The 25,805-nt window shown below is 33.5% G+C and overlaps 1 protein-coding gene across 1 annotated transcript; it reads left to right on the forward strand.

Annotated features, from left to right (window-relative positions):
• Positions 1-11,934: 11,934 nt before the first annotated feature.
• LOC114401816 (AT-hook motif nuclear-localized protein 28-like) lies at positions 11,935-12,645 on the forward strand. The gene has a single exon (XM_028364400.1). It carries the CDS (start codon positions 11,935-11,937, stop codon positions 12,643-12,645), a length of 711 nt encoding a protein of 236 aa, XP_028220201.1.
• The last annotated feature ends 13,160 nt before the right edge of the window (positions 12,646-25,805 follow it).

Here is a 25,805-nt window from a genome sequence, read left to right on the forward strand (position 1 = left end):
ATTCAATTTTTCTTGTTCGATATCATAATAGCCATTCACCGTTGCTGATTCACACAAGATTCCACGTGCCCCATGCTACTTGGGTCAAAACATAAGCTAGTGATGCTTTCTGCTAGTGATTACCTTTGAAGAATTGAATTGTAAATTATTTTTTTCATAATAATATAGAATGACTTTTCACTACTAAAAAAATACTTTTTACAATGCGTATTTAAAGATGATTGTCGAAAAATTGTGTTAGAAAGAAATGTGGTGGTATTTTTGTAAATAAATACAATCATTCTACAGTGGTTTATTGAAAATCGTCTTAGAAGGTTGTCATTCTAAGACAATTTTGTAAAAACCATCTTCAAAGGTTGTCATCTAAGACGGTTTTGTAAAAACTATCTTAGATGATTTTTTGTTGTTTTTAATATTAGATGTCTTCCCCTACTCTCACGGACTCTATGTATTCTCACTCTCCCTCTCACTCTCTGACTCCCCATCTAGGATTCCCAAGCCATAGTGTCAAGGACCAAGGGAAACTCTCTGTCAACACCTCCTAGATCAAATCCATGTCTTGCTTATCCCTCCCATCGCCGGTGCCATGGGGAACATCATGTCATCTGAGATGAAGGTCCTGAAGAAATTCATCATGCAAAAAATGTTGGCCAGCGTGAAGGGATGGTCATTGTCATCAAGTATAAGGGATTGACATCAGGATTCAACCTATCTACAAGTTTTTCCAGTCCCTCAATTCCATGTTTTCCTACACAGTTGATAAACATAAACGAATGACAGTGGAAACATTATTTGTAACAAATCCATTTTTAATAATTCTTAAAAACAACAAAATGAAATACCTATTCTAAAAAAGGTTTTACAATATGTGTTGTCCAAGCAAGGAAGGTGTTAAGTACCTGTCTCACTAACTGAACCTCTTGAGTGGGTACTGGAACGCGAGCATCAGCATTTTGAACTTCCTCAACACCAACCTTAACTTGATCATTGCCCAAAGGAACATTGTGGACGGTCGTCGATCCCTCATGAACTCTTCCAAAAACAACCAGTCGAGGAGGATTTTCATCGACATACAACCCACATTATTTTGAGTCACCCATTTCTAGGTCCTTCCCTTAGGTATCGACACAAGTTTCCTTTATGCTGACACGAGCAGCAGAAGAACAAACCTCAACCCACATTTGTTTGAGTTTTCTCTATATTTTTTCAGTAACATTGATTTTTGGTAAAAGGGATGCTAAGACGAGTTTGTTAACATCAATTTTTTAAATGGATGTTAAAAGTGTTTTTTCTAAATGTCTTTATTGAAGAAGTGTATGTTAAACAACCTTCTGGTTTTGAAGATCATACTCTTCTAGAACATGTTTTCAAACTTAGAAAGTCCATGTATGTTCTAAAATGGGCATCGTGCTTGGTATGATGGACTAAGTTCTTTTCTTTTAGAAAATGACTTTATGAGAGGCAAGGTAGACACTACTCTTTTTAGAAGAGAAGTTTTCAAAGATTTCATTATAGTTAAAATATATGTAGATCATATTATTTTTGGAGCTACTAATGAATCTTTCTGCAAGGATTTCTCTGATATGATGAAGAGTGAGTTTGAAATGAGCATGATGGGAGAACTTAAGTTCTTTTTGGGGCTTTAGATCAAGCAAGATAACAATGGTATATTCATTCACCAGCAGAAATGCATTAAGGAACTTCTAAAGAAGTTCAAGATGGAGGATGTTAAACCAATGAAAAATCTCATGCATTCTTCCAATCCTCTAAGTATAGACAATTTAGGTAAACCAATAGATCAGATGATTTATAGAGGTATGATTGATTCACTTTTCTATCTAAATGCAAGTAGACCTAATATTATGTATAGTGTATGTCTATGTGCTAGATTTCAGTTTGATTCTCGAGAGTCACATCTTCAAGTTGTTAAGAGGATCTTACGATATCTAATAGGAATTATTGACCAAAGTTTGTTTTATAAGAAATATCAAGATTTCAAGTTAGTAGGATATTGTTATGCAAACTATGTAAGAAACAAAGTAGAATAAAAAAGCACAAGTAGAGGATTCCATTATATTGGAAGTCTGATATATTGGGAAAACAAGAAGCATAACTCCATTGGTTTATCCCCAGTTGAAGCTAAATATGTGTTTGTTGTAAGTTGTTGCTCATAACTATTATGGGTAAAGTATTAGGTAGAAGATTACTCTAGTTTTGAAACAATATTCCTATATATTATGACAATACTAGTGTAATCAATCTATCTAAGAATCCCATACTTCATTCAAAGGTTGAGCATATTGAGATAGGATATCATTTCATTTGTGATTATGTGCAAAAATATGTTTTGGTATAAAATTCATAGACACAAATCATCAATGGGTTGATATCTTTACTAAGTCTTTGTCTAAAGACTGTTTCGTTTGTATTAGGAACATTTAAATATGGTTAGTTTATCAAATTGATGATTTATGTTATATCATCTTGGATGATGCCATGGTCTTATGGTTGTTCATTAATCTATTGGGACTAACATGTGTTAAAGTATACAGACGGAAAAGGAAGCATGTTCGACAAGACAAAGGTTATTAGTTTCCTTTTGAACAATGTGTGCCACCTATTTTGCCATGATTGAAAATAGTTTCAAAAAATATTAAATGTGATTTGAATCATTATTGTTCATTTCTTTCTTTCTTTTCAAAAACCTATAAAAGGCAAAGGTAGGCATCTATAGAGACTCTTTTGAAAACTTGAACTCTGAGAACTCTTGTGCGTTTTGGTTGCATATGAGAATTTAGTCATTCAAAAACTCTCTTCTTCTCTTTAAAAAACATGTTTGTGAAAATGTTCCCTAAGAAGAACAAAGCGGTCTCTATTCTAGTAATCAACAACGTTGAAAATGCGAAGAAAGCTTTCCTAAAACAGTGGTTCATTCCTAGAAGATGGGTGAACTTCAGAAATTTGAAAGAAGATGGGTCTGATGTAAAAGATTTGTTTGATTATGTAGGATGGACTATTTTTCTTGAAAAATTTAGTACCTTGCATTATTGCCCCTATGCCTTATTTTGGGGAACAAAAAGGCCAGACAAAGTAAGCATCAGAGGATGCGTAAATAGGGAGGAGGTGATTATCTTTTCTAAAAGCATTACTGCTACAAGTGATTGTTTCAAGGAGGCATTGGTGTTCGATAAAGACTGGGAGGACATAACCTATGAAACGGTGGATATAATGCTTTATGAAAGACCACGCCCAAAATCTGTTGACAAGAAGACAATGCTCAGTTTCTTAAGGATTGAATGTAACATCAAATTTATTTTTAAATATATATTATTTGTTATTAAACAACTTTAAAAGCTGATAGGTTTTCTAAAACCTATTTTTTCTTTGCACTCTATCTACTTTCATTGAGAAATGTGCCATCAGAAACACAAACGCAACAGTGAAGAGGAAATCACAAAGAATCACCGTATTTGTGTCTGTTGGTAGTTGGTTAGATGATAGTTGATAGTTTTAGAGAATTGTTTTAGAAAGAAGGATATGTCATTGATTTCTTTGATTATCAATTACAACATACCAATTGCCTATTTATAGGCTCAAGTCACCAACCTCTCAATGGTGGTGAATGTTTCTACATTACTTTAGGTCTTTCTAGAGTTTTCATGATAGATTAGTATCATGATAGTTCTAGATTCTTCTATCTTATACATACACTTATGATTCTAGATTGTTCTACCATATTCATACACATTATAGTTCTAGATTGTTCTACCATATTCATATACACTATAGTTCTAGATTGTTCTACCATATTCATACATATTATATTTAAGAATATTCTAGAAATTTGTAGCAATTTCAACACTCCTCCTTGATGCAAATTTCTGTGACTCCGAGCATAGCTCGTAATTCTTCAAATCTTGGTCTCGACAAAGCCTTTGTGAATATGTCTGCAATTTGATCTTCTGTTCTGCAGTAGTCGAGTTTGATCTCTTTAGTTGCTTCAGCTTCTCTGATAAAGTGATACTTGATTGCTATGTGTTTTGTTCTGCTCTGATGAACTGGATTCTTCACCATTGCAATTGTTGATTTGTTGTCGCAGTTGATTTTAGTAGGCTCATCTTGTTTTTCTCCCATGTCTTCAAGTATCCTACGAAGCCATATAGCTTGACCCGTTGCTTCAGCAATTGCCACGTACTCTGCTTCTGCTGTTGATTGTGCTACTGTAGCTTGCTTCTTCGATGCCCAAGAGAACATTCCTGATCCTAGTGAGAAAGCATAGCCAGAGGTACTCTTCATGTCATCTGCCGAACCTGCCCAATCACTGTCGATGTAGCCAAGTAATTCTGAGTTGGTCTCGGTAGTATACCATATACTGAACTCTTTTGTTCCTTGTAGATACCTCCAAATTCTTTTTTCTGCTCCAAAGTGTATTTGACTTGGGCTTTGCATGAATCTTGATAGAAGACTTGTAGCATACATTATGTCAGGCCGTGTAGCTGTCAAATATAGGAGACTTCCAATTAGACTTCGATATTTGGATGCATCAGCTTCTGGTGCTCCATCATTCTTCTGTAGTTTCTCATTTGTTATGAGTGGAGTAGCAACAGGTTTGCAACCATACATCTTGAATTTCTTAAGTAAGCCTTCTGTGTATTTCTTTTGCGAGATGAATATCCCTTCATTTCTCTGACTTACCTCTATGCCGAGGAAGTAACTCATCAAACCAAGGTCATTCATCTCAAAGGTCTTCATCATGTCTTCTTTAAACTCCATCATCATCTTAGTATTGTTTCCCGTGTAGATAAGATCATCTACATATAAAGAGAGTAAGAGAGTGTACTGACCTTGAGACTTGATGTAAAGTGTAGGCTCACTCTTGCTCCTCCTGAATCCTCGATCCATGAAATACTGATCGATTATGCTATACCATGCTCGAGGTGCTTGCTTCAAACCGTAGAGTGCTTTTCTTAGTCTTAACACTTTGTTTTCTTTGCCTTCAGACACGAATCCTTGTGGCTGCTCCACATAGATCTCTTCTTCAAGTACGCCGTTAAAGAAGGCGGATTTGACATCTAGTTGATGGATACTCCATCCTTTTTGTGACGCAAGAGCTATTAGAGCTCTTATGGTATCAAGACAAGCTACTAGTGCAAATGTCTCATTGTAGTCAATTCTGGGTTGCTGTGAGTAACCCTTAGCTACTAGCCTCGCCTTGTGTTTTTGTATGGTTCCATCAAGGTTGAGCTTTGTCTTATAGACCCACTTAACGCCAATGATATCTTTTCCATGGGGACGATTTACTAACTCCCATGTGTTGTTTTTCTCGATCATCTGTATCTCTTCTTCCATTGCCTTGACCCATACTTCTTGCTTTGACGCTTCTTCAAAGCTTCCAGGTTCAAGTATGGCCAAGTTACAGGTTTCATATATGTCCACCAAAGATCTTACTCGTCTTGGAGTAGACACTGGTGATGATAGTTCTTGATCTTGTTGTTGTGGTGGAGGTGAAGCTGGTTCACCTGGGTCTTCTTCCTCAGCTTCTTCTTGAGGTAGTTGAGTGGGTATAAGAACATTCTTCTCCACTTTTTATTCATCCCAATTCCAAGAAGCATATTCATCAACTTCAACATCTCGACTAATGACGAGTTTCTTAGTTTGCAAGTTGTAGACACGGTAGCCCTTAGAGATATTGCTATACCCAAGGAAGATACCTCGTATAGTCTTGTCTTCAAGCTTGTGTCTCTTCACGTCTGGAATATGAATGTAGCATATAGATCCAAAGACCCTTAGGTGCTTTGTTGATGGCTTCTTCCCGTTCCAAGCTTCAATTGGGGTCTTGTCTTTTACAGACTTAGTTGGACATCTGTTGAGTATGTAAACAACAGTGTAGACTGCTTCAACCCAGAATGTGTTAGGTAGTCCCTTCTCCTTGAGCATCGATCTAGCCATCTCCATAACTGTGCGATTCTTTCTCTCGGACACTCCATTTTGTTGAGGAGAATATGCAACTGTAAGTTGTCGCTCAATGCCTTCATCCTCACAAAATCTTTCAAACTCGCAAGAGGTGTACTCTTTGCCGCAATCACTTCTTAGTACTTTTATCCGTTTTCCACTTTGATTTTCAGCAAGGGCCTTCAACTTTTTTAATACTCCAAAGACTTATAATTTTTCTTTGAGAAAATATACCCATGTCATTCTAGAGTAGTCATCAATGAAGAGTATGAAGTACCTACTGTTCCCATGTGATGGTGTCCTCATTGGTCCACAAACGTCCGTATGTATCAGCTCCAATAGATCTTTCGCTCTCCATGCTCCGCTTGTTGAGAAAGGAAATCGGTGTTGCTTACCAAGGAGACATCCTTCACACACTTCATTATTCTCCTTTATGCTTGGAAGATCTCTCATCATGTTCTTCTCATGTAACAACTTCAAGGCATGTGTGTTGAAGTGGCCAAATCTTCGATGCCATAGCCATGAATCATCAACTTGTACCTTCATGGCAATGTTTGTTGCATATTTTAAATTTAGAGGGAAGCTTCTATTGCTCTTATTCATCTTTACTTGGGCTATCTCAGACCTTTTATTTTCGTTGTCTAAGATTTTGCATACACCTCCTTCAAAGTGAAGTGTGTAGCCTCTCTCGATTATTTGGCCAATGCTTAGAAGATTTTCTTTTAGGCTGGGAACTAGTAAGACATCATGGATGAGTCGCGTACCTTTATCTGTCTCCACCATGACAGTGCCTTTGCCTTTAGATTCAACCACACTTCCATTTCCCAGTCGAACATTGACTTTGACCGACTCGTCAATGCTTTTGAAAATAGTCTCATCCTTGGCCATGTGATTGCTACATCCACTATCCAAGTACCAGTTTCCTCCATTTTCTTTTATTGAGTCTTGAGTGGCGTAGAACGTACATTGTTCTTGATCATGCTCCTCTGCGATATTGGCTTGATGCCTATTTTTGTTGCGACAATTTTTCTCTACGTGCCCGAACTTCTTGCAATGGTTGCATTGTGGCATATTATGGAACCAACAATTTTTCTCTGCGTGGCCTTGCCTTTTGCATATATTGCATGGAGGATTTTTATCTGTTTTGTTCTTAAGGAAATTCCTAGAACCTTCTCTTCTTCTGGAAGTTTCTCCATAATTTTTCTTTCCTTTATTTTCTTTGTTTTGGGGCTGAAATTTAAACTTTGACTAGAAGGCATTTTCAATTGTATCTTCTTTATGCCTATACAGTCTTTGCTCATATGCTTCAAGAGAGCCCACAAGTTCTGTCTCTGATAGAGTGGACAGATCTTTGGTTTCCTCAATCGTTGTCACGATTGGGTCAAACTTTTGGGGCATAGTAATTAGAATTTTCTCAACAATTTTCTTGTCAAGAATATCTTCCCCAAAAGCTCTCATTTGATTAACTCTTTCTTTAACTTTAGAATAGTAATCTTTAACTATCTCAGACTCCTTCATCTTCAATATTTCAAAATCTCTTCTTAGAGATTGAAGTTTAACGGCACGTACCTTAACACTTCCTTGAAACTCCTCCTGCAATGTGTTCCACGCTTCTTTGGCAGTCTTAGCTCCCATAATTCTTGGGAAAATTGGACCAGTCACTGCTTGTTGCAAGGTGAACAACGCCTTTGAATTTTTCTGTTTATTTTTCTTCAACTCTTTTTCTTAAGATGCATTAAGAGCTGAAGTATCCGCGGGAATGGTGAAGCCTTCTTCTACTATGTCCCATAAATCTTGAGATGAAAAATATGTTTCCATTTTAACACGCCAGAAATCATAATTTTCACCATTGAAGATAGGGACAGAAATAGTTGACGATTGAGTAGTGTTATCCATAGCTTAGAAAAAAATATTATTAGAGTGGGTTAATAGTACAAAGGAAATTTTTGAAGTAGGTTGGAGGATTTTGGAATGGTAGGTAGGTAAGATAACTACGCCCAATGTATGACCGAACGTAGCTCTGATGCCATGTTGGTAGTTGGTTAGATGATAGTTGATAGTTGATAGTTTTAGAGAATTGTTTTAGAAAGAAGGCTATGTCATTGATTTCTTTGATTATCAATTACAACATACCAATTGCCTATTTATAGGCTCAAGTCACCAACCTCTCAATGGTGGTGAATGTTTCTACATTACTTTAGGTCTTTCTAGAGTTTTCATGATAGATTAGTATCATGATAATTCTAGATTCTTCTATCTTATACATACACTTATGATTCTAGATTGTTCTACCATATTCATACACATTATAGTTCTAGATTGTTCTACCATATTCATATACACTATAGTTGTAGATTGTTCTACCATATTCATACATATTATATTTAAGAATATTCTAGAAATTTGTAGCAACTTCAACAGTGTCTTGCCTTTGGGAATCATATTTTCGAGTGAAGGGGAGTGAGCTCTCTCTCTTCCTTCTATTGTATAATTTTTCCTTGATTTGAACGGGTTGAAAAATTCCAAATAAGTTTAATTTTATTTTGAAGGGACAAATTTTTTGTTATGATGTTCGTAACAATTTCCCCTTTTCACCAATGATGAATTTTGCCGAATTGTGTTTTACAGATATGATAATTCTTAAATTTTGTGATTAATCTCCGTAATATTGGTACAATGCATGAAACCATGTTTTTGTGAATTAGAATGCGAAGCTTCACCAATTAAAATTGATCATAGTCTTCTATTGACTAAACTTCTCGTGGCTAGATTCTTATGGTTGCCTTGGAATATGTTTAGTGATATATGTATATTTGTTTTCCATATATAAAATTATATGTATATAAGATTCTAATGTGTTATATATATATATATATATATATATATATATATATATATATATATATAATGATACATCTGTAGTGATTTTGTTTTAGATTTCAATTTCATATATAAAATATATGTATTTGCTTAAGTATACTTTAGGAACTAATTAGGAAATTCATGAGTTTGAATATCTTGCTTGTGTATTATTTTTATTCTATATATGTATATATAGTGATGTGTTATATATATTTGCCACATGTAAATATAGTTAGAAGCTTTGAAGGGTTATGTGGTTGTTATTGCAATACCGAAAGAGGAATACATAGCAGGCCTTGAAGACTGCAAAAGTTATTTGCATAGCAGGATTCTTTTGGCAAAGGGCGTCCCTCCTCAAAGAGTTTCTTATTTGCAAGCCAAGCTTGCAAAGCTTTGGCATCCTTTGGGACGTTGGCATATGATCCCAATTGGAAAAGGCTATTTCAATTCTTCTTTCTCCTTAGTTCAAGATTTACGTAAGGTATTGGTGGTAGGGATTTGGAACCTAAACCCTAGCACCCTGAGGCTTTTCAACTGAACCCCAAACTTTAACCCTAATTTGGTGAAACAAACCAATACCCAGAGTTGTATTCGAATTCTAGGGTTAGCACAAAAGTATGGAGACAAGCCATCCTATTCTCCATCGCAATAGGTGTTGGGATCCCCTCTGCACAGATGATGCAATGAATAGTCGTGCATTTGGACACTATGCTTGGATTTTTTTAGATGTGGACCTTGATAGAAAACTACAGAACAAGTCTTAGTGGAAAGGAAAGGATATGCTCTCTTTGTGCGTATCAAGTATGAAAGACTCACTTCATTTTTTCTAGCTTCCACAATGAAAGTCATTCTCCTATAGAGTGCAAAAAGAAATCAAAGGAATCAAACAATGTTCTGTAATCGGAGCTAGGAAGAAAGAGGTTCATGTCCTCCAAACAAAAAAATAAAGAGATCATTTTGCAAGACAATGCCATTGCTAGGGAAGGTCCAAGTTATATATGTTAGGAAGAAGGGGCATAGCTGAGTAGGGGGAGAACCAAACTACATTTTAGAAGATTAGAAAAATCAAGACCCTTAACAATCAAGCTGTGAATCCTGAACCATGGTGTTACAACGGTGACTTTAATACAATTCTTGGGGCTCATGAGAAGAATGATGGGTGCTATCCTTTCTTGGCCTAATGTCAAGAATTTAGATGTTGGTTAGATAGTTGTGGCTTAGTTCACATAACTACCTTAGGTGCTAAATTACTTGGTCAAATGGGAAGAATGGCAGTCAATATATTTCATTGAGGCTGGACAGATTGTTGAGTAATGATGAGGCATTCAATTTTTGAAACTTTATTAATAGTAGCACACTAATGAAGGTAAGAACTGACCATTATCCTTTACTTCTTGACCTTAAACATAGGCTAACTTCTCTTGCCTCTTCTTTTAAATTTCACAAGATGTGGATTAATAATCCAGATTGTAGAAGACTTTTCTAAAGTTTGAAGTTCTCGTATATATGGATCTCCTATGTATGTCTTAGGGCAAAAACTTAGAGGTTTAAAGAATGAACTTAAACCCTAGAATAAGCTGGTGTTTTGGAGGTGTGCATAAAGTGATAGATCTCTAGGAGGAACTTCATTTGCTTGAAACAAAGGAACAAATTGAACTTCAAAATGAATTAGTAGTCCAAGAGTATTTTTGGAAGGATAAAGCTAGGCATCATTGGCATAGCAAAGGGACCATAACACTGCATTTTTTCATTAAGTAACTAAGGTGAGAAGGGCTACTAAGAATATGAATGCAATGAAGAAAGATGGGATGTAAATCCAGTCTCAGGCAAAACTAGAAGATCTTGTTTTTAACTTCTTTTAAGAAGTTTTATGCAGCATATAATGTGAATTCAATGACCTTATTGCGAAGACAATTCCTAATCTGGTTAGTATTGATGATAATATCCTGCTAACAGCTCAATCATCTTTGGAAGAGGTGAAATCTGTGGTTTTTAGCTATTGCTCCAATGACTAAATTTTTAGGTGTTAACATTTATAAGTTATTCGCAAGTAGAGAACTTTACTGATAAATTTTAATTATTAATCTTGTAGATAAATGATATGAAAATAAATCAAAATTATATAAAAATTTCTATTTAATGAGCTCAACTATTTTATCAGTATTTTTCTCATCACACCTTTTTCGTAATGCAATTAGGAAAGTTTAATTAATACAAATTCTAATTATTTTTATTTACACTCATTTTTATTTATTATTGAATTAAATCCAAATAAAATTCAAATAACAACAATATTTCATTGAACTCGATTCTCATGACACATTTTTAAATATATTTTTTGTTGAATAAAATTCACATAATAGCATATGTCTCATTGATGAGCTTTATTTTTTAATTAACAAGTATAACATTTTTGGGCTTGGATATGTTTTTTTTTTCTTTGTAGAGATTGCATGTTATCATTCAAAGGAGACGCCTTATTAAGTTATGTAGAATCACTATTAGTAACAAAGCTCTCTCTATGTATTTAACATAGTTGCTTTTCCATAAATTGAACTTGAGACTATTGATTATGATGAAAAAAATTTCAGACTAACTAATCTATGTGCTTAGTAATAATAAATATGTCTAACATGACTTTGACTTAATTAAATAGAACATTAAAAATAATATATACCAATAAATTCTTCCTTTTATTAGAAGTAGTTTTTGTAATAATTTTAATAAATGATTTTAAAATCTTTGACTATAATCCTAACTTTAAATTATATTACCTTTTTATAAATAAATTTCGTGAGACTTTAAAAACTTTTGTTGCATTGTGCATAAAAGAGCCCCACTTTCAAAAATCGCTCACATTACCTTCCCCAAAAAGCCCCTTGATTCTTGTTTACTGAAAAGAAATTCATAGAAGTCACTACCAGTACCACACTAAAAATTCCTTCACAAACAAAACTTCACACCATTAAAACCAAGGCTATTGGACCTTGTTCCATCTAACTCTCTCTCACCCAAAACATTTTACCTCTTTTTTTTTTCTTTCACTCCATACCTCTTGAAACATTTAAAACACCTATTACATTTTCTACCTCCTCTCATTTCATTCCCCTCTTTGTCATAATGACCAACAATTCCATGGCAATTTCCAACTCCCAGAACTCCGTCTCCTTCGACTTAGACTTGACATCCTCCTGGCTCAACCACACTAGCTCCTCCTCTCGACTCCCTCGTTGTCCACCATCACCAACTACAAACCAACCCCTAGAGAATCTCCCCCTTACAAACCCATCCACCAAGAAGCCATGTGGTAGGCCCGCGGGCTCCAAGAACAAGCCCAAGACCACCCTTTTCTTGGTGGCCCAACCTGTGGAACCCTACATGAAGGTCATCATTGTCAATGTGACCCCAAGCAGCGATATCATTGAGTCCATTCTTGATGTTGCTCGTCGAGGCCACGTTAGCCTCACTGTCCTCAGTGCCTCTGGAACAATCACTGGAGTAACCCTCAACAACTCTTTGCATGGTGTTGATGCCCTCACACTTCACGGGCCCTTCACCTTGCTCTCCCTCAATGGCTCCTACTTATACAACAACCACTACACCCTTCACCCTGGAGCCACCCCTGCCCCTCCCTTATCCTTTGGGATCAGCTTTTCCACCTCTCAAGGGCAAGTCTTTGGCGGTGCCATAGGCAGTAGAGTCATTGCCGGTAATGATGTTAGCCTTACAATTTGCACCTTCAAGAACCCTGTGATGTACAAGTACGCTTCTAGAGACAAAGAAAGAGACAGGGGTGACAATAATAACAATAACAATTATAACAATAACTAAAGCTTTTAATGGGAGTAATGAGTTATTGGGGTTCAACATGATTAGTTATGGATCGGAGTCCATGGGTGGTGAATGATGTGAAAGTTATAACATGAGAGCAAGAACGCATCAAATAAATGAAGATCTATCTCTCTAAATGTGTCAATTTTTTTGTGGTTTTTTGTTTATGTTTTGGGTCTTGTTGGAAGTGTGTTAGTTGTTACATTGTGTCATGGGGGTAAAATAAGAGGATGGCCCTCTACAACACTCTATTTGCTGGTGCTTTTTGTTGGGTGAAAAAATATGTTCAACATATATACTTGTTTCAACTTATCTATTTTAAATGAAACTCTTCAATTAATCAATTCCTCTTTCTTTTTTTCAAATCAATTTTATTTTTCCATTCATGCGATTTGTTCCTTTAAGAGAATTGCAAGTTCATGAAAAACCAAATATCTTTTGTGGCAGTGCATGATGGTTTTCGGAATTCTTGTAGATGGAATAGATAGATTTAGTAGTGGAAATGAATATTGTATTGTTGACAATAAATTCTAATCAACAGAATGAAAGATAAAGAAACAGAAGGGTGAGACATCATAATATGATAAATCATATAATGTAACAAGAAGGATAGACAAATTGAGTTATTGTATTGTTGAGGTGTCTATTATCATGTTAAGTGGAAATTGTAGTTTTGGTTGGGTGTCTAATGTAGCCAATGATAATGTGTGCCAGGGAGTGGTTATGGACTTCCATAGCATAACAGGGTGTGTTTCTTTCTTTTGCTTCTTCGTTGTCAAGAGATGTTTGATTTATGATCTCCAATGTTGAGGATGAAGACAACGAAAGAGAAATTAAGAAGCTAAGTCAATGGTGCATGGTGCTTTGAAGGAACAGGCCACAAATGGCTCACTGGACTACACCATGTTCAATTCAAGTTGCTTTCATTATTCCATTATGAATAATGCATGGAAAATTCTCCTCTTTTTCGTTATTAAAGACCCTTACACATCATTTCTGTTATAAAGTCTCATGCATTTCATAAAACTCTAATTCTTTGTTACTTTTATGAATTCTTTAACTACATCCTTAGTTATTTCACATTCAATTTTTTAAATAAAATAAATAAGACATTTATTACAGTCAATGACACCATAAAAAATATATAAATTGATTTATAGTGTACGTAAAAATTTATGTTTTATTTCACTGTTTGGGCATTGGACACACATTTGACGTATATCTAGTATCTTCCAGCTCATTTGACTTTCCACATAGTCAAGCATGTTTTTGCTGGTCAAAGAGTCAGACATAATTGAACTAAATTGTTTTTCTTATCAGTTAATTAATTAAATTGGTGTAAAATTTAATAAAACTAATGTTCATACGTTTAACACAAACCCATTCAATGTGATTCAAACTTGCATTTAAATTTATTTTAAATATAAATTTATATTAAATTATGTTACCATTTGAAAATTGAGTTTTACATATTTTCCAATTAGATTATTTATATAATTGTGAGAATTTAACTAGAATATACTGATATTGGATAAAATTATCACATTATCATCTAATTATATAATTTTGGCTTAAATATATTTTTTCTTACATATAATATTCATTTTAATTTTACAACCTAAACTTCACTTAAAAAAAATACTACCTAGAATGTTTTCTTGTTTGATCTCAGAATAGTCATTCACCCTTGCTGATTCACTTGGGATTCCACGTGCCCCATGCTACTCGGGTTAGAGGATAACCAAGTGATGCTTTCAACTAGTGATTACATTTGAAGAATTAACTTGTAAATTATTTTTTTTCATAATAATATAGAATGTCTTGTCGCTACTAAAAAAATAGTTTTTACGAGGCATATTTAAAACTGTTGTCAAAAAATCATCTTAGAAAGAAATGTGGTGGCATTTTTGTAAATAAATACAATCATTCTACGATGATTTATTGGAAACAGTCTTAGAAGACTATCGTTCTAAGACAATTTTGTAAAAACCATTTTAGAAGATTGTCATTCTAAGACAATTTTACAAAACTGTCTTAGAAGAATTTTCGTTTTTTTTTAATATTTGATGTCTCCCTCTACTCTCTCGCACTCTGTGTATTCTCATTCTCTAACTCCCCCTCTATGGTTCCCAAGCCATTGCGAGAGGGACCAGGAGAACCTCTCCATCAATGCCTCCAAGACTAGATCCATGCCTTGCTTATCCCTCCAAGACTAGGCCTTTCAATTATTCTATAGCAACATACATTCTGATATCTTTTTATTTGTAACTTTTTACTAATGGATTACAACAAATAATATGTCATACCAAATAATCATACTTAACAAAAACTCAATTTTGAAGCTCATAAGTTGCCAAACAATTAGCTTTGCTTTTTTATTTTTCAGATCATCATTAATTTGACGTAATTTTAGTAAAGCATCATTTATTTGTGGAGTTTGAAATCAAAAAGCTTTTATACTTTCAATATGACTTTTCCCATCGTGTTTGTGACAATGGTTTGAGAGTTAGGCTAGAATATCATATTGTAGAATTTTCCATCTTTTTATTGAAGAAGAAAATAGAGTATATATGCATTTTAGTACTCCGAAAAAAGATGTAATTTTAGGACAAGAGTTAGTCATATCACAAAGTACCAAATTTAGACTATGACAATCACGTGGAGTATAAAATGATCGAGAATTAATGTCTAAAATTCTTTTTTGCACACCTTGATGTTTTCCTTTCATATTTGATCCATTATCATAACCTTGTCTTCTTAAGTAATTAATATCAAGTGAAATATTATTTATTTCATTCATAATAGTTTCAAAAAGGCCTTTTTCCAGTTGTATCATCTACTTTTAGAAATTCTAAAAAACATTCAAAAACTTGTATTTGAATTGAAGAAACATTTACATATCGTAATACAAAAGTTATTTGTTCTTGATGACTTATATCAGGAGTACAATCAAGTATGATTGAAAAATATTTTGCATTATTAATATTTTTTATAATATTTGTTTTAACTTCAATTGCTAACAAATTTATCAATTAATCTTGTATCCCATGCCTAAGGTAATGGTTATGAATATTATTATATTTAATTCGATCAATATGTTCTTGCATTATAGGATCAAATTTTGCAATCATTTAAATTATACTTGAATTTTTTATTGCAAGAGTTTTAACAACCGCAATAATTCTAAATAAAATATTTATCAAATGTTTCCTATCTCTATTTATTTGTTCTTGAACATGTTTGTCAATTGTTTTATTTTTTAGTAACCTTGTTTCTAAGTCAATCCATAAACTCATATTAGCAATGTGCCCATTACTTATCTCATGATTCCTCAACTGATGACTAATATTTCTCCCATCCCTACTACCTTCATTAGCAAATTAAGTTGCACTAGGAACAAGATTAAAGAATTTGCAACAAAAACAAAACACTTTATGCAAATCTTGAGAATAAATTAACCATCTTCTTTCATGTTGTTCACTATTAGGCAGCTTCTGAATGTAAAATGATAAAGAAAAGTACCTTGAGAATTCATCCTTAGGAAAATCTATATTAGTAATTTTAGTAGGACCTTTTTTCTACTAATAAATCTCTCGAATTTGTACTAATATTTGTCCATTGACTTGGATCATATATATTTTTAATACTTGTTTCTTTTAATTTATTAATTTCTTCTTTTTCATTTTGAGTTTTGAATCAATATAATCTTGTTCATTAACTAATAATAATTCCCCACTATCTTCATTTTCATCAATTACTACATTGTTAACTTGTTCATTAACTAATACTTCTTTTCTATTTTCATTTTCATCAATTTATACATTATTAACTTGTTCATTCCATGAGCAATTACCTATAGTTTCATATTTATTTTTATTTGTTTTGATAAATCTATCAAAATCCCTTTTTCTGTGATTCAACTAAAGCATGAACTTTTTTTTTTTAGTTTTGAATAACCATATTCAAATTTTTGAGTTGACATTTTGAAATAAAGCAACTAATTTATAAAAAATGAAAAAAAAAATTATAAATCAAGATTTTGAAAAAAAATTTAGAACAATAAAACTATTGCCAACTTGCAAATTGATTGCTTTATATTTTGAGTTGAGATATTTCACCACAATGCTCTATGAACTCCAAAAATAATAAATGTAAAACAAAAATATTTTAGAATTTCAAGAAATTATACAAAAATAATAAAAAATGAAGTATAAAAATTACAATCGTATTTGAAAAAGCGAAAAGCAGCATAAAGGATTAAAATTGTTTAGTCAAATGGATAGAAGAATTATTAAAAATAGCATGTGTAATACCTTACATGTGAATTGAAATAGGAGCCACAAAGCCAAACCACAAATCAAAAGCAAAACAAATATTGAGGATAAAAATAATAAGTGTACTTAATCAAATGAGATTAAAGGAATGAATAATCTGGATGAACAAAGAGGCACAAAGAGTATAAATGAGAATGAAAGTGATATTTCAGATCAGTGGGAAGAGAATAAAGAATGACTTTTGGTAATTAGAGAAAATAAGAAAAGAGATTCAGATTAGTTTTAATGAAAATTGATATATCCAGAGAGAACTTTGAAATAGTCAATTAAAGGACACACTAATTAATGAAAATTAGTGAGAATTAATTTTAAGTGGAAACTAAACAATAAAATAATGGTTCTTGCCAGAAATTAAAACTATTTTTCTTCTGTATTATTTTTTATGCATATTATAAGAAAATACGAGTCTTATAATTATTAATATATCTTTTTTTAGGCCTAATTTTTTTAGAGACCGAAAGCAAGGACTTTAGTTGTTTTACCTATGGGTTAGCTCTCTCTCTCTCTCTCTCTCTCTCTCTCTCTATATATATATATATATATATATATATATATATATATATATATATATATATATATATATATAATGCTTCATACGATTGAATGTAAATAAGAATTCAAAAAGTTGTCGTAAAAGGTATCCAAAATTTTGGTAATATCATGTTAATGAATACTGTTTCGTTTACTTCTAGTGTATCCCATTTCAATAATATCATGTTAATGGACACTTTTTTGTTTACTTCTAGTACATCCCATTTCAATAATATCATGAGAGAAAGTCCGAAAAGTTAAATCAATATAGTAAGAAAGGCGTTTCAACATAAACTAATACTATACAATCTTTTTTATTTTGAATGGTAGCATTTATTATAATAAATGCATCTTATATTTTTTTTTACAAAAAAAATCCGAATCCATAATAAATAAGGAATTAATTTAAGATTTCATATAAGTAACAAAGTGTTAAAGATTTATGAAATGCACGCATGATTTTATAACAAAAAGGATGTGAGAGTCTGTAATGAAAAAACAAAAAAGGATAACTTATATGAACTATGCATAACGGAATAATGAAATCCATTTGAATTTAACATGATATGCATTGAGACTTCTTTGTTTTTCACTTGTCTTCATGGTCAGCATTAAACACAGTAAAATGATCCTTTCTTGACGGAGCTGTGGAAGAAAGAAATACACCTTGTGAGATTGTATGCTATGGAATTTCATAACCTCCCACTAACACACATTAGCATTAGCAACATCACACACAACACAAGCCCATTTACAAAACAAGTTGAACCTTTCACGCACACAAAAGCCATTATTTCCACCTAACATGATTAATAGACACCTCACTAGTATAGAAACTCATTTAATATAAAGCTATTATTTGGTCATTTTTAGATTACTACTAACATTCTTTTTTTTTTCAACCAAATACCTGAAAAAAAATTTAGTTTCATTTTACTACCTGCCGTTAGTCATCTTCCATTAAGTGATGACGTGACAGATAGAGTGACATATCATCACGCCTTGTCACAGACATCTTATTGCCACATCATCACCTTCAATGACGTGACAATGACGTGTCAATGATTGTACATGATGGTGTGACACTCTGTTTGCCACGTCATCACTTAACGGAAGCCAACTAACGAGAGGTAGTAAGTCAAAACAAAATTTCTTCAGATAATTATTTAACAAAAAATGAATTTTTAGGTAGTAATTCGAAAATGGTCTATTTTTCAGGTATGAAAAATTTAATTAAGCCAATCTAAAATATAGTTTTTTAGTTAACAAATGATAAGAAAAAGTTTTATCAAAATAAATAATTTAATTTCAGATAAAGTGATAATGATAAATTTTATTATTTTATTGAAAATAAAATTGGTAATCATAAATTTAAGTTAAGTTTAAAAGCAAATATTATAATCAATAAGAAAAAAACCATTTCTCAAACACTTTCATTTGATCAAATATTTGTAAACTTATCAAAAATCTAAAAATTAATTAAAATAACTAAATGAACAAATATGTAATTTAATTTTTGATCAAGGCCATACCTGAATCAAATAAACATTAAAATGTAGTAACTAGGAAGTAATCCTAGGTCGTTTCCCAACGAGCAATGATAAACCAAATGTTCATAACAGATAGTAGGAAATAGTAACAAATGGGGGGGGGGGGGGGTTGTTTGCTTTTGTAAATTAAATAGCGAGTAAAATTGAATTAGAAAAATATCAGAATTAAAATACGATGCTTCCCCTTGATTCGCAAGCAAGTCTCTTATCCTAGGTTGCGAGAATTTATCCTTTATCAGTTCAACCACTTAATCCAACCCTAAATTAAATTACTAAGCGAAATTTAACATAAAGCATTCATTATGTGATTAAGCATCACAAACACCAATTACTCATAAACGATCATTAAGCATGAACATAAATTAAGCGTAGAGATAATTAATCAAACACTAAGCATGCATGAATTAATAGCAACAAATTCAGAGTAATTAGTGAAGAGGAAAAACTGAACAAAATTTAACAGTAATAATAGAACCTCAAAGAGAACTGTGCTTGATTCTCAAGAGAAAACAACGTTGCGGACTTAGCCTTCCATTAATCAAATAGAGAACAAAATTTTATTGAGAAAACTAAAAGTCAGAACTGGAATTGTAAAAAACGAAAATAAAAGAGAAAGAGAAGAGAGACTAAAACTAAAAACGAAAGATAGAAGAGAGAGAGAGGAGAGAGAGAGAGAGCTAAACTAGAACCTTGGTGTTGTTATATAGTTTTTCAGCCCCAAAGCTTACAAATTTGTTTTAAATCCAAGCCCATAAGTAAAATCAAATCAAATCTAGATAAGATAAGATCTAGATGAAATAATATCTAGATGAGATCAAATCTAAATAATATCTAGATAAGATAAGATAAGATCTAATTTTGTAGAATAAATTAGTCTGCCCTCTTCAAGTCCAAGCCCAATTCTAGATTCAAGCCCAAGCCCAATTTTAGATTCAAGCCCAATGCTTCATTAATTCCTGAAATTAGATTAAAAACATCAAATTAGCTGATTGAGCCCAAATATTAAAACTGTCTCATAAATTTGACAATTAAGACTAATCAGTATTTAAAATGGTGCAAAAAGGGTTAAGAAATAGGAGAAAATAATGGCACATCAAAACCCCCTATACTTAGCCTTTTGCACTCCTGGGCAAAACGAAATAAAGAACAAAATCCAAGGATATCAAAGAGAGACAAACAAAAACATTTACATATTTCTCAATGAACATCAAGGAATGAAAGGAATGGGTAACATCTAACATGAAGAGATCCAAAGAGTCAAGACATTCGTGAAAATCATCCAAGCAACCCAATCATGACAAAATAGTTAATTAGCTCTATAATGAAAAATGATTAAGCCTCACAAGATAAACACTCTATCTCTCAAGTGTCTAGGCTACTGTTTACTCTCGAAGCACCCATGAAAACAAACACCACATAGACTTGGCAAAATTCTAAAATTGACAAACGACTTGACAACACATGCATATGAGGATCAAAAGGTCTTTAAAGGTTGTAATGGGGCCAAGGACAAGGTAGGGAAAAAAATATGGAATAAGTAGCTAAATCCCAAAGGAATAGAGGAGCAATGGGAAATAAGTGGAAATTAAGCACAAGTAGTAAACCCAAACCCTCTAATATCAACAAAATCAACCAAGGCTCCCAAATCAAGACCTTATTTATTCAACTTCAGTTCTTTTCTTCTTTTTCTTCTTCTTTTTTTTTGAATAGTACGAAATTGCAGAATTTGCAGCAACTGAATTTTTTTTTTCATTTTTCATTTTTTTTTATTTTTTTATTGAACAGTACGAAATTGAAAATTAAAGAAAGAACTAGGCAATATATATATACATCAAGCATGGCCAAAAATCATATCTTCCAATGGGCTTTTCACTTAAGGCTTGTAATGAGCTTCAAAACAAAGAAAGGGGAAAATAGGCTCAAAGGGGCTATCAAAGGAATTAATTCAAGGTAAGTCCATTTGGCTAGAAGCTTATAAGAACGAAATTGCCTAAATCATTTCCAAATATGCATGTGAATTAGGAAGCATCAACAAGAATCAAGCCAAGGCTATTGTGCAAGCAATCAATGGGGCAAAACACACCAAAAGATTATGATGATGGATGGCTCGAATTCTCACAAAGGTAAACATATCACTTTCAAATTGAGCTTTCAAAACTATCATGACATGTAAAGGAAAAACAAGGATTTCAAGTCACAAAATGTCAATAGACTTTTATTTTCAGAACAATTACCCATTACTTGAACATATCCTATAATTCAAAGACAAACATGCAAATTTAACACAACAAAACTAACAAAATTAAACTAGAACCCAACAAAACTAACAAAACCAAAACCAAAACACACTCCCCCCATACTTAAACAACACATTGTCCTCAATGTGGCACAATTAAAAGATTAAAAGCAATTAAACCATCTAATAGAATCGGACAAATGTAATAAAATTAAAGGAGATAAGAAAGAAAAACTCCCTAAGTCATGGTAGAGGAAGAGTAGGGTGGAGTAAGGAAGTCTCTTTCACCACTACGTCCACTAAAGAAGGGTTTGTGAGGAATGGCTTAAGTAGATGTCCATTGACCTTGAAAGCTCTTGTTTGTGGAGTCTCTTTTGATCTCAGCTGTCCCATAAGGAAAAACATTAGTAACAACAAAAGGACTAATCCACTTAGACCTCAACTTACCACTCATGAGTCCAAGCTTAGAATTATACAATAACACTTTTTGCCCAACCATGAAGTCCTTCTTAATTATCATGCTATCATGGAACTTCTTGGTCTTTTCTTTATAGAACTTGGCATTCTCATAGGCTTCTAGGCGGATCTCATCTAACTCACTCAGTTGCAACTTTCTTTCCTCACCAGCTTGATCCATAGAGAAGTTGCAGGTCTTCACTGCCCAATATGCTTTGTGCTCAATCTCCACTGGAAGATGACATGCCTTTCCAAAGACAACCCGATAAGGAGACATTCCTATGGGTGCTTTATAGGCAGTCCTATGTGCCCAAAGAGCATCATCTAGCCTGGTACTCCAATCTTTCCTTCTTGGTTGCACAATCTTCTCTAAAATTCTCTTGATCTCCCTGTTATAAATTTCTGCCTGTCCATTGGTTTGGGGGTGGTATGGTGTGGATACCCTGTGGACAACCCCTTACTTTTTAAGCAAGGCATGCATTGATTTGTTGCAAAAATGGGTTCCTTGATCACTAACAATTGCTTTAGGTACTCCAAACCTGCAAAACATATTAGATCTGACAAAATCTACAACAACCTTAGCATCATTAGTTCTAGTGGGCTTGGCTTCCACCCATTTTGAAACATAATCAACTACAAGGAGAATGTAAACATAACCAAAAGATATAGGAAAAGGGCCCATGAAATCTATTCCCCAGACATCAAACACCTCACAAAATAGCATAGGTTGCTGAGGCATTTGTTGTCGCCATGTAAGTGCACTTCCTGCTCTCTGACACTGCTCACAAGTGCTACAAATCTTCCACGCATCTTTAAAGATGGTGGGCCAGTAAAAGCCACAGTCAATCACTTTGCGAGCTATCCTTTGAACACCCAGATGACCTCCCGGTGCGGAAGAATGACAGAACTGCAGGACTGAGTCAGTCTCATGATCTAGAATGCATCGTCTAATGACCTGATCACTGCACAATTTCCACAAGTAGGGGTCATCCTAAATAAAATGCTTAGCATCACTTTTAATTTTATCTTTTTGGGCCTTAGATGCTAAGGGTGGAAAAATAGAAGCAACTAAATAATTGACAATGTTTGCAAACCAGGGAGTAGATGAATGATGACTCATGTTGGTTCCTTAGTTGTGGTTCTTTCTTTTTGGGGGTTTGAAAAAAAGGTAAAAGCTAGGGTTCCAAAAGAACTCAAGATAAGCGTGATAAGCAAGAAGAAAGTATTATGCAATAACAAGATAAGCTAGGTGTGACTAGTAAAGAAAATAAGCTATGAAAGTAAGCAAGAAATTAAAGTAAAAGAAATGTAAACTAGGCGGTTCCTAAGAGTGTTTGGATTACCTCATTTAAGGTTCCCAACAAAACACTCACTATCCTAAGGAAAAATTGCCTAAAATTATTACACACAAAAGGAAGTAGGTTGACCTATTGGAGGCTCCCAACTTATTTCCAATGAAAGATTTTTTTGTTACAAAATTTGAAAGCAATGAAGGTAACTAAATTGTCAATTACAAAATTACATAAAGGTCCTCAATTTTGGTGGTTCTTCTCTCTTTGGTGATTCACTCAATTTGGAGTGCTTCTTAGTCCAATAACTCTTAAGGTGGTTGGCCCCTTGCTTTTTGACTCAAATTCTTAAAGGGATGACACCAATCCTCCTTTCCAATTCCCTATATGGCAATTCCCAAACAAGGAAACAAAGAGACAAGCAATAAATAAAGACCAAAAAATGAAAATGAAAGCTAAATCAATAGAGTTTTAACAAGACAAATTTTCAAGGATTATTCAACAGTTAAAGCAATGAAAAGCACACAAAAGCAAGCTAGGACTCAAAGAGAAACCTAGAATGGCTCTAGAGTAGAGTAAAAAAACAAAAAAATAAGACTCAAGAAACCTCTAGTTTTGGCACTTGTTTTCACACTAATTTTCAATTGAAATTTCAGAACTAAGATTGGTATAAAATAGGCACCAATTATAGAACAAATTTTGAGCCAAAACAACAAGCAGACTTCCCTTTCACTTTTTTTTTCTTTTCTGGACACTAATTTTTCTGCCAACTTGTGTCATTTTCAACAAGACTACTTCTAGGAATTGATTTAGAACATGTTATGAACTAAATGACATGCATGAATTAGACTCAAAATTCAAAAGATAGGCTAAGAATGACAAGAATACATGAACAAATGTATCTAGAATTCAATCAACAAAATCGAAATTCAACACAAACTTAGAACATAATGTGACAATTATTATGATTAAACATGACTCTAAGACAACATGGATTAAGTGACTTACACTTAGATTTTTGTGTTTTGTTAATGAATATTTTGGAAGAAAATTTAAATCTAAAGGTTCAACACAAGAAGATTATGATTGAAAAATGATAGAACCTAAAATCAACACAAAAACATGATTCAAAAGTAGATCTATAAAATTTGAACCATTGAAATGCAATAACAAGTGTAGATCTAAGATTTAATCGGTTTATTTTTTTGTATCTACTCTAAACAGCACCAAACCACAAGACAATGGAGGATATACATGGAGAATAATCTGCAGAACAAGGAATTAAAGTGAATTGATCAAACAAAAAGATAGAGGAAGCAAAAGAACATTGCCTAGATGAAAATTCTCTTGATACCACATGATGTAACTCCATGTGGAGCTTGTAGGCCTTGGATCTTCTTCATCAATGGAGTCCTTTGCTTCTTGAAGATCATGGAAGCGGAATGGAGAAGGAAGAAAGATGATTGGAGACGCCACTCCAAGGAGAAAATGAGTCAAGAACAAGCTCACCACCATATGAAGCCATGGATAAGAGCTTGAAGGTAGGAGAAGATGAGTGGAGGGAGAAGGAGAGAAGAAGCACGAAATTTTGTACCTCAAATAAGGTTTGAACTTTGAAGTGTAATTCTCAAATGATCAAAGTTAAAAAAATGCACACACATGGCCTCTATTTATAACCTAAGTGTCACACAAAATTAGAGGGAAATTAGAATTTCCATTAAAATTTCACTTGAATTTAAAGTTGAATTTGTGGAGCCAAAATTTCACTAATTATGATTAGTGAATTTTAGCTATGATTTAGCCCACTAATCCAATATCAAGTCCAAGATTCTCTGGTAAGTGTTCATTGGTGTCATGAGGCATGTAAAGCATGAAGGACATGCACAAAGTATGACTATATGATGTGACAATGGAGTGTACCAAGCAAATGCTCACCTCCCCCTCTAAAATTTAATTGCATTAGGCTTCTCCTAATTCAATTAAATTTATTTCCCAACACACACATATTTACTTAATGCATGTGAAATTACAAAACTTCCCCTAATACAAAAACTATAGTCTAGGTGCCTTAAAATACAAGGGCTGAAGAATCCTACATTTCTAGGGTACCCTACCTACATTATGGAGCCCTAAATACAAGGCTCAAAAATAATGAAATCTTAATCTAATATGTACAAAGATAAGTGGGCTCATACTTAGCCCGTGGGCCTGCAATCTACCCTAAGGCTCATGAGAACCCTAGGACCTTCCCTTGCATCTCTGGCCCAATCTTCTTGGAGTCTTCTATCCAATGCCCTTGGGGGTAGGATTGCATAAAAAATAAAAATGCACGAGGTTTGGATGGTAGGTGTCATACCCTAATTTCGTCCGGGGACCTTTGCTTGATGACATGCAACTTTTGTTTGGTCCTTGTGAGGTGCTTGGCACCCATCATTAGGCAATTTGTGAAATTCCGGGACATGCTGAAAAACAAAAGAAAATATTGATGCACAATCCGTAAGGTTCCGTGACACACCGGAAATCAAATGGAAGCATCGTTGCACAACTAGTGAGGTTCCGTAACATTACGTAAGTCAAAAAGGGGATGGTTATGTAACCTAAAAATAAAATAAATTTCCACCGATCGTTTGAATTGTATTATCCGTTAACTTCGGTTAAAATGAATTCCGACCGTTCGGTCGTGCTGCAACCACGTTGGAAATAAAAAAAAGAGGTAAAATAATAATATAAATAATAAAAAAAAATGTCTTTTAGTAAAATAAAG

This window comes from Glycine soja, chromosome 20 (genome assembly GCF_004193775.1).
Source record: "Glycine soja cultivar W05 chromosome 20, ASM419377v2, whole genome shotgun sequence".
NCBI lineage: Eukaryota > Viridiplantae > Streptophyta > Magnoliopsida > Fabales > Fabaceae > Glycine > Glycine soja.

Excerpts from the sequence above, each read along its gene's own strand:
- LOC114401816 (XM_028364400.1), top strand. The coding sequence starts at position 11,935 with ATGACCAACAATTCCATGGCAATTTCCAACTCCCAGAACTCCGTCTCC.